At 42.7% G+C, this 8,934-nt stretch overlaps 1 protein-coding gene across 1 annotated transcript; it reads right to left on the bottom strand.

Annotated features, from left to right (window-relative positions):
* Positions 1-622: 622 nt before the first annotated feature.
* Positions 623-7,230, bottom strand: LOC112563233. The gene is made up of 11 exons (XM_025237054.1): positions 7,027-7,230; positions 6,231-6,410; positions 5,524-5,644; positions 5,092-5,283; positions 4,562-4,738; positions 4,163-4,377; positions 3,710-3,895; positions 2,887-2,995; positions 2,284-2,478; positions 1,961-2,137; positions 623-1,688 (listed from the first exon to the last, which is right to left on the bottom strand). The coding sequence occupies exons 1-11, from the start codon at positions 7,033-7,035 to the stop codon at positions 850-852; spliced, it is 2,400 nt and encodes a 799-aa protein (XP_025092839.1). The 5' UTR covers positions 7,036-7,230; the 3' UTR covers positions 623-849.
* Between the last annotated feature and the right edge of the window lie 1,704 nt (positions 7,231-8,934).

Raw genomic sequence — 8,934 nt, 5'->3', positions numbered from 1 at the left:
TGCCATGTATCAGTGGATTATGGATGGTTTGTTGCTGTGTTTGGTTACCCACTTCATTTAGCAATTAATACTGTCAGCCCAGCTTGTTATTAATTCTTGTTAATAAGTGCGATAAATTCCTCAATCTTGTGTCTTCTATTTAGTTGTAGAATAAAAACTATTAAGTCTGGCTGTTTCTACTCTTATTTACATTTATAGATGAAAAACTTTGCTTGTAATAGTATAGTCTCTAATATATTATCTATTTGGCAATTTGCTTCATATCCAAATACATGTAGTATGATACTCGTTTAGTAATTAAATTATTATTTTTAGTTCACTTTTAACTATTGCCTTGCGATAATACTCACATGAATGCACTTTTCTTGTCACCACAAAAACATACTACTAGAAATTCAGAAGGAAAGGGGTTTTTTATTGAAAAGTTGTATTAGTAAGAAACTCAAATTGTATTTTTCACAAAGACGTGCTGGAACTCACTACCTGCTAACATTAAAAATGCACCAGACTCACATACCTTCAAGAACTCTCTAGGTAACATTCCAAAGTTTATAGATCTCCTTAACAGTTTTGATAGATATTAAAATATATTAAAGATATTAAATAAAGTATGCATGAGAGATTTGGATCACGACTAAAGTGACATTAAGGTGGTTCATAAAATAGTCCGCGATGTCAAGGCAGTTGACAGTAAGTCCCTATACTCCAATTAAATTATCTCTGTGATGTTTGCTCAGTTTTTAATATATTTAAACAACAAGTACGAAATAACAAGAACTAAAGTCAATAAGCACAATTTGTAGTTACTGCTGTTGTTGTTTTCTACACAAAAGACCATGGTACACTGTGCTATTGAGGGATGTGTCCCTCGTCAATGAACGCACTGAGCTTGACGATCTCTACTTCACTCAGTCTGAAATCCTCCTCCAGAGCTCTCCGAGTTATTCGTTTTAACAGTTTTCCATCGATGAGAGACTTCTTAAACTTTTTACAGTGTTTCTCTAACCCTAGGTCCTTCAGACGACGACACACATCATTCACAGACAACCGTTCAATGTCGAAGCCTCTGGGTGGATCTTGGAGTGGTCTGGTCGACCTAGACATGGCCTGGTCGGGGACTTGGAAAAGGTTTGGTCTGCTGGACGCTGGAGACAGCATCAAGGTTTGTGGGTTTTCACTTGCCTCGCCAGAGCCTGTCGACCTCAGAGGTGCTCGGTGAGAAACAGGTGGCAGTGCGGGCGCCGGCGAAGATATTGGAGTAGCATTCACTGAAGGGGGCGCCACCTGTGGACGATTCGAAAGAGGGGGTGGCACCTCCGTCGATAGCTTTTGTTGAAGTTCTGTAATGACTTGCTTTGACGAAGGCGAAAGAGGTTGTTGGGTCTTCACAACAACATTAGTTTTCAATGTTGAAGAGTTGTCCTGTAGGTTTTCTTTCATTGGAAAGTTTTTAATGGCATCAGACTGAGAGGAAATGTACAGGTGACTGTCTTTGTCACTGGGAGACAATGTGTCGTACAGAGACTCCTCCTGATCGTTTGGTATCGTGGGTGGGGCGTTCACTTGTCCGTCGTCTTGTCGCTGACCTGACCTTTTCATCAGGATGTCTATGAATGTGTTTTCATCTATGTAATCTGGAATATCCGCTTCGTTAATAATCTTTGTTTTTCTGCTGATTAAAGCCAGCTCTGCAATAATAACAATAACTGTTGATATCGCTCTTTTTCCAAAGTCTAGTATCATTTTTTTAGATTGAATATAAAATTAGTAAGGAAACTGTTAAATCATCTGGTCACCCTTTCCTTTGTTAAAACATCGTATCATTAGTGACATATGTCTCCCTATTTCCCTCTGCGAGCGTGCGTGCGTGCGTTCGTGCGTGCGTGCGTGCGTGCGTGTATGTGCGTGTGTGTTACACGACTAAATGTAATTCACTCAGGAAATAAGACTATTCCATCACCTGTGAAAAAAAGTTCTTTAGGAAGAGGGAACTTCTCAGCAGTTTCCTTATAAGTCTTAAGGAGCTCTCTGAACTTCTCCTGACGCCCACTTTCTCCTTGGATTCCATTCACCATTGAGATCCCCAACTGCCGCAGTCGACAGGGCAAAGAAACGACTTTGTCTGTCACCTTTCCGTCTGAGTTAAAATATAAAATAGAATTTAAAGATACAAAGTCCATCGCTGTCTCTCACTCTGTGTATGTGTGTGTGTTGTCTTTGAGTGTATGAGTTCACTACAAGTGTGTTGGGATATATTCTCTAAAAAGTCTTTTCTACCCTTACCTTCATTTCTAACTGATAAGCAGCAGATGAAACGCTCCAGGTACACCGACACGAGTGTCAGGTCTCCGAAGTACTCGTGTGTCCTGTAGCTGCGGTCCACGATGAAGAGCAGGTCCTCCTTCTGGGCAAAGCTCAGCCTCACGGGAAGGGTCGTCGTCTTCACTACATCGTCAAGCGTCGTCGTCTTCTCTAACCCTTTTTAACAGGATCAAGGTCCAATAAACTTACTACCAAATACTACTAATATTAATTATAAAACTGCTTATGATACTATTATTAACACTAAAACTGTTTTTTGACTGCGAGACTACTTTCACACAACCTGTTTGACAAAATAAATACAAGTCACTGAAAGTAAACAGATTTGCTCATAATGAACATTGTATATCTGATGAGAAAGACCCAAAGGCGCACGAAATGAAAATGCCCTTAAATTGATGGAAAAAAGGACAATGTGCTAATAACTGGGGTCTACTGTTACTTGAGTAAAACATGATATATTTACCAGTGTGGGTGCTACTACTCCAGTTTAATAGAACCCTCAACGTGTAACTGAAATTTCATAACACAAAACATTTGCAAACTGAGACACATCTCAAGTACCGTTAACTCTGAAGAGGATGGGTGATGACTGTGGGAGACTTAGGGTCCTGTTCTGAGAGTCGTGTAACAGCACTCTTCTTTGAAAAGCCCTCTGGAAGGCAAACAGCATCTGCAACGTTTTGGGAAGGGTGTGTTAAGAATGTATGCGAGCGCGTGTAAACATCTTCATGTAAACCACGCTCGCCACACTCTTCCACCTTTTTCAACAGAAAAGGTCCGGCCAACGGTTAACACATTTAATGTTTAACATGAAAGAAATGGAACGATGGGAGAAAGGAAAGATAAAACACAAGATTAATATGACGTTTAAACCCTACTGCCCATGAGCTATTGAGCCTTCGTAGGTCTTACTCCACTGACTGCTCAGCTCTCTCTGTCCAGAGCGATGTTAGTTTGCCTAACTTAACTATCTACTCTCACTCCAATGACCAATCAGGCCATTAGCAACGCGGTAACTAAGACGACTGCTTAGCGATTCTTCGTGGGGTCCATGCCGACCAATCATAATCTCTGTACCGTGTAGTCGGCATGGCTCCCACCTCAATCGGCCGCAGTCGCCGTAGTTACGCCTATGACAACTTTCTCTACGTAAAACACGTCGAATGACGTGAAATAATCTGCGTGGGGATTACGTCAGCGCTTGCGTGACTGCTCTCCCCTGGTACCACAGACAAATAATTACAACAACAAAAATAGCATACGCTTTGAATCGCGAATCGTTACAGCATCTGCAACAAATATTAAAAAGGAAATGCACTTCTTGGTTTGCCTCATGCAATAAAATCTGTTTTCAAGAAAACATTGGAAATGGAAGCATTCTTACCTCCCCGGTCTCGAACTTTTCCATGTGGTTAACGTGAGGTCCGCTAGAGTTGCGGTAGAAGCCGGAAGTGACGGAGAGAAGCAAGGGCACGTCACCTACCATTCCGTTGAAGACATCTCTGACAGTGAACATTCTAGACATCGTCCAGGTGAACATCGGCTTTTTCATTGCAGACCGTGTGTCGTCCTGACACAGAAAGGGAGGGAATGGATGCTTACTACCTATTTATTTGCTGCTGAACAAGTGCACCAACAAGCAGACAGCAAAATATTCTCCAGTCAATCACATGTACATACTCGACCACAGCAGGCTACGCAATGGCGAGTCTCTAAATGTCAGTTTATAGCTGAAAACAAGACAAACATGTCTGCTAGCTTCGCTAAACATGTGGACCTCTGTATCATTGACTTTCACCAGTATCTGGTAGTTTTTGTGTTTGAATGCATCCTTTACCTTTGACTTGTTGACCTCAATCTTCCGTGTCACGGGGATGTCGGCATCCGAGGCTTTTGCCGCGGGCAGGCGGGGAAGATGGCGTGGGGGCCCACCTGGGATGTCGGGTACTTCTCGTCTCTTGTAGCTGATGTCGATGAAAGTGTTGTGCTCAATGTAGTCCGGGATCTCGGCTTCTGTCATCACCCGTCGATTCTTATCGACGATGGCCAATTCTGATTTAAGGGACTTTCGATTTAGAATAATTATGATGATTGTAACTTAGCTCTTATGTGTGAGAGAGAGAGAAAGCTCAGAGAAGACAAATATAAGACATAAAGTTACTGATTCAGTGATTTTCTAAACCATCGTAAACATGCGGTAGACAGTTCAAGGAAGTCAAGCAAATGGTAAACTCACCTTGATAGAAGGGGTCGTTGTCCAGACTGTACTTGGCACTGGCCGCTGTCAGCTCTTTTATGACTGGTTTTAGCTTTTCCTGTGGATCTTTCACACCAACAAGGCCGTTCACTAGTGAAAAGAGGACTTGGTTCAGCCGGCGAGGCAAGACTTGAAGTTTCTCCCGCGGCTTGCCGTCTGCAGACAAGAACAGTTCCAACAAAGAAGTGAAACTGCTAGACTGCGTGAGAAGTACTAAGTGACTACATCAGTCCTAATAAATTAAAACACATTTATTAATCCCATTATTTTATTTCACTATTTTCAGAAAATAAGCCTTTTGATTGTTCTAGTTTGGTTCAAGATATTTTTTAAAAAGTATATTAACTTTTTACACTACAACCATAAATGTTGTGAGCATATAATGACAATGACAAAGTATTTTACAATGGGCATAAAGTATTATATACAAGTTAAAAAGTAGTGATTTGTTTCCCCATTCATCATCTAAGTACAGAATGTAAGGCCTTCCAAGATGTTGTATTTGGTACCTGTACCACCAACTGAGAGGCAGGAGAAGAAAGGTTCTTCATACACAGCAACCAGGACCAGATCCCCAAAGAAGGTGTGGTTAACAGGGTTAGGGTTAACAGAGAAGACGAGGTTGTCTTTCCTGGCGAAACTCATGTGAACCGGCATCTTCATGTTCTTCACGATGTCCCTCACAGTCACAGCCTCCGCTCCTATAGGGATGAATCACATCGCAATCTTTATAACATCTTTTTTAAAAGGGATGTTGCGCATTCTTCATGTTTTAATTCTTTCTTTCACTCAATTTGTTCATCCATTATCAATTTTCCTTTGTTGCTGGGAGCTCCCACAGCTTTTCACGTATCACGTGAACTGGACGTACATTGACAACATAACATTTGTATTACAACAGCACGTGCCGGAAACATCGTCATCGAGAGTCCCACCCTTACCTCCGGGGTAGCTCCTGGCATTAAAAGTGAGGGGCGAGCTCAGCGGCAGACTAAGGGTCCTGGAGTGTGAGTCATGAATCAAGACTCTCTTCTGAACTCCTCTCTTGAAGGCAAACAGCAACTGTCACATAAACACTGGCTGTAGTCACGTGTTGCAGTGTCTATTGGACTAACATAGTTAAAATGAATTTTTCATGCTTAATTACATATCTACAGCTGTTTTAATGACTTCAATGCATGTGCGTGTGTGTGTGAAATAGATAATAGTAATAGGAGAGAAATAAAAGATAGAAATCATAGTTTCACTAAAAAGGGAATTTATGTCCACACTGATCCAACACCAGAGTGGATATTTCCACAGGATTCACTACCTCTACATAAAGATCGAGCAGTTCGGCACCTGTTGGTTGCCCCTAGACTAAGGGAGGGCGCTGCACTGCGCGTGGTCAAACTCTCAAACACACAATGATATCCTTAGCTTTGATAGTCGACAGCAGTGAGAGTGCCTTCAATATATTATGAACTAATCACGAGGCTCGATTATTCGCTGTACTTCACCTACTGTCAGCTTTTTATTTTAAATACAGAGTGAAGCTGGGTAGCTGTGATTTATGATACTTTGCGAGACATTGGACAATAAAGAGTGACGCAGTGCAAACCCTCCAAAGTCAACAGCTGCCATGTTCTTGGGGTGGTGTCACACCTACCTCGCCAGACTCGAAGGCTTCCATGTACTTGTGGTTGTCGTCCTCGCTGTCGTAGCCCACGTCGACGACGAGGAAGAGCGGCAACTGCCCCGCCTCACCATCAAAGAGCTGCTTGGGGAAGTAGATGTGGGAATCGTCGTATTTGAACTTGGTGTAGTTCTTAGGCGGTCTTGTCAGGACCTGAAACATGGCGAGTAGACAGCGAGTGGTGTGCAGGTATCATTAAAGTATTTTGTCAGAAATGTTGATCTAAAGTAGTTCGTAACTACAATTTAATCAACTAATATCAGACAAAATAAAGAATTTTTAAATGCTGTTGGTGCCTATTTAATAAAACAATCCAATAAAAATATTTGAATGGCGAAATGGAGAGAGTGTGAGGAGACTCATATGAATGGACAAAAAGAATGCAAAAAGTAAGATGGACTGTGATTGGACAGGACAGCAGAGCTTTAGCATGCAAACGGAAAGGTTTCCTTCTGTCAAATCATGTGATATTCTTATCTGATTGTAAAGATATTGAAGATATTTTTTTTACTTTTAAAAACAACTGGAAAAAATGAAACGCGAAGCTGGGACAAGTGCAAGCACAGCGAGCAAATAAGAGGATCCACATTTTCAGCAAGGATCCACCCCTTTCTCGCAAAATAGAAATGTCGTCTTCACCAAGGAGACCAAAGGCCACGACACATGTCTTACAGATTTATAAAGAGGCAGCCAAGCAGAAAGTGAGAAGCTTCACACGAGCATGCAAGTCAAGTGCACGAAAGAAAAAATGAGGACAAATTGCACTTACGTTTGCCATGTCTCCTTGCAAAGATTTGAACTGTCACCTACAGGAGCGTCAATAAAATGTTTGTGTCCACAGACTGGGGCCAGCTGTGTTCTCGATGTGTACCCCGACTCTCTCTATCTCACACACAGACTAAAGAAAATCCATGTTCATCTAAGCTGTAGCCAGGACTAGCCAAATAATCGACTGTCATCTTCCCTGGCAACATCGAAGTCCACCTGTACTTTTGTATTCTATTCACAGCATTTTGCACAGTGCACCTCGCGCTGATACCTGAGTAAGTTTACAATCAGCGGGTTGTAAGCGGCCCTCGGAAATTCTCAGATCCTAAGCCAAAGGTTGTCGCAAAAATGGTTTATTGCATTTTTTTGTGCAGTCAGCTGATGAAGCATACACTACAGCCTGGCTCGCACTTGTCAGGCGGTCTTGCCTACATGCGAAGCCGTTCTGGTAAGAAAACAGTGTTTGCACACACATCCACCGAAGACTGTGGGCAAGCAGGAAGTACATTTGAGAATTTTAGGAAGGCAACACGTGTGCAGTACCTGTGATGTCATCCAATACACCTGCGCGGTGCAGTGAAATATGTGAAATGACCGACGACAACGCGTAAACGGGGGAAGTAACTGGGCTGCAAACATTTTTTTGGAGAAATATTCTTTTGGAATTTAGTTATCGGTAAACTTTCAATGTCATCTTGATGGCGATGATAACGACGTCTGTGCAGGATGCCGGGTCTCATGGTGAATAGAAGGTTGGCGCGCGTGTGTGTGTGTGATCGTTGACAAGGATGAGATGTTTCTCCTCACCTGTCCAGGGTGTCATATCCCCAGGTCTGAGATTGACTGTTGAGGTCTCCAACGATGAGGAAACCGCTATCCGGGTCCTGTATCACGTGGAGTGCCAGCATCTGACCGTTGGTGCAATAGTAGCTGTCCACGATGATGACGCTGTCTGCATCGTTACCTTGACGTCGATGTGCTCCGCGTCGACCATGTATCTACTTCTTTTATTGATATTCAGGTTGTTTCTCAGGTCATCACTCCAGAATTAACGATTACTCCCGAAATCTTGGTACCCTTTGGTCTTGAATGGCTTTTCATCCTGTCTAGGCGTTTCTTGAATGCAGCAGATGCATAAAGATGGTTGATGAAATTGTGGGATCTCGCTCCAGGGTCGGAGCTTTTAACGCGATTCTTTATCGCGTGGTGGACCTGTCATTAGAAACATGGGCTATTTCCTACTGTAGGATCCTGTCATCTACTATCCCTACCAGTACCACCAGCTGGTTTACGACTGCCTATTCGTTCAGGTAGAATCAGGCTTATTTCGCAATCAACCTTCATAACTGGAGGCCATTATGTCACCTGCAGACGCGATGTATTGGGAGATGTCACTCTGCCATTGGATTGAGGATGGTGTGCTTCCTGTATGGGGATAATGAAGTTTGATAAGGGACCATTGAATAATGTGTGCTCAAAGGCGACACAGTGTTGTTTCTTATCTCTTGTCCGCTAGCATATATCCGCGCCAGGTGTAGAGGTCACGTGATTTAGTGGTGTTATCTTGTGGCACCCACACTCTCCTTTTGATGACCGCGCTACTGGCTCCATGGGAAGAGAAACCCTCCCCCCCCCAAAAAAAAAATCGGTCTGTTCCTTTAACAACATAATGTTCTCGCTTCTCGAGATGTATGTCAGCATCGGTATACATGGACAGGGGACATCACTCACACTTCACATACGTCAGGTTCGCTTGCCTCCCTTTTGTGAATAAACCATGCTAGTTGTCTTATTCCTGCATTAACACACGACAGTACTTGACCAGATATTGTGAGTCATACATCGACATTACTGTTGTGATAAAACGTCCGCTTGCTCTGGATTTAATTAATGCTCCCAAGAGTTTCCT

The sequence above is a fragment of the Pomacea canaliculata genome, linkage group LG4, assembly GCF_003073045.1.
Source record: "Pomacea canaliculata isolate SZHN2017 linkage group LG4, ASM307304v1, whole genome shotgun sequence".
Taxonomy (NCBI): Eukaryota; Metazoa; Mollusca; class Gastropoda; order Architaenioglossa; family Ampullariidae; genus Pomacea; species Pomacea canaliculata.
Note: the sequence above shows the minus strand (reverse complement) of the source record. Positions and strands in the feature narration are given on the sequence as shown.

Bases quoted from the DNA above. Each gene is read 5' to 3' on its own strand.
- LOC112563233 (XM_025237054.1), bottom strand. The intron at 2,996-3,709 runs GTAAGAATGCTT...AAAACGTTGCAG, and splicing joins AAAAGTTCGAGACCGGGGAG to ATGCTGTTTGCCTTCCAGAG. The intron at 1,689-1,960 runs GTGATGGAATAG...TTATTATTGCAG, and splicing joins TAAAGAACTTTTTTTCACAG to AGCTGGCTTTAATCAGCAGA.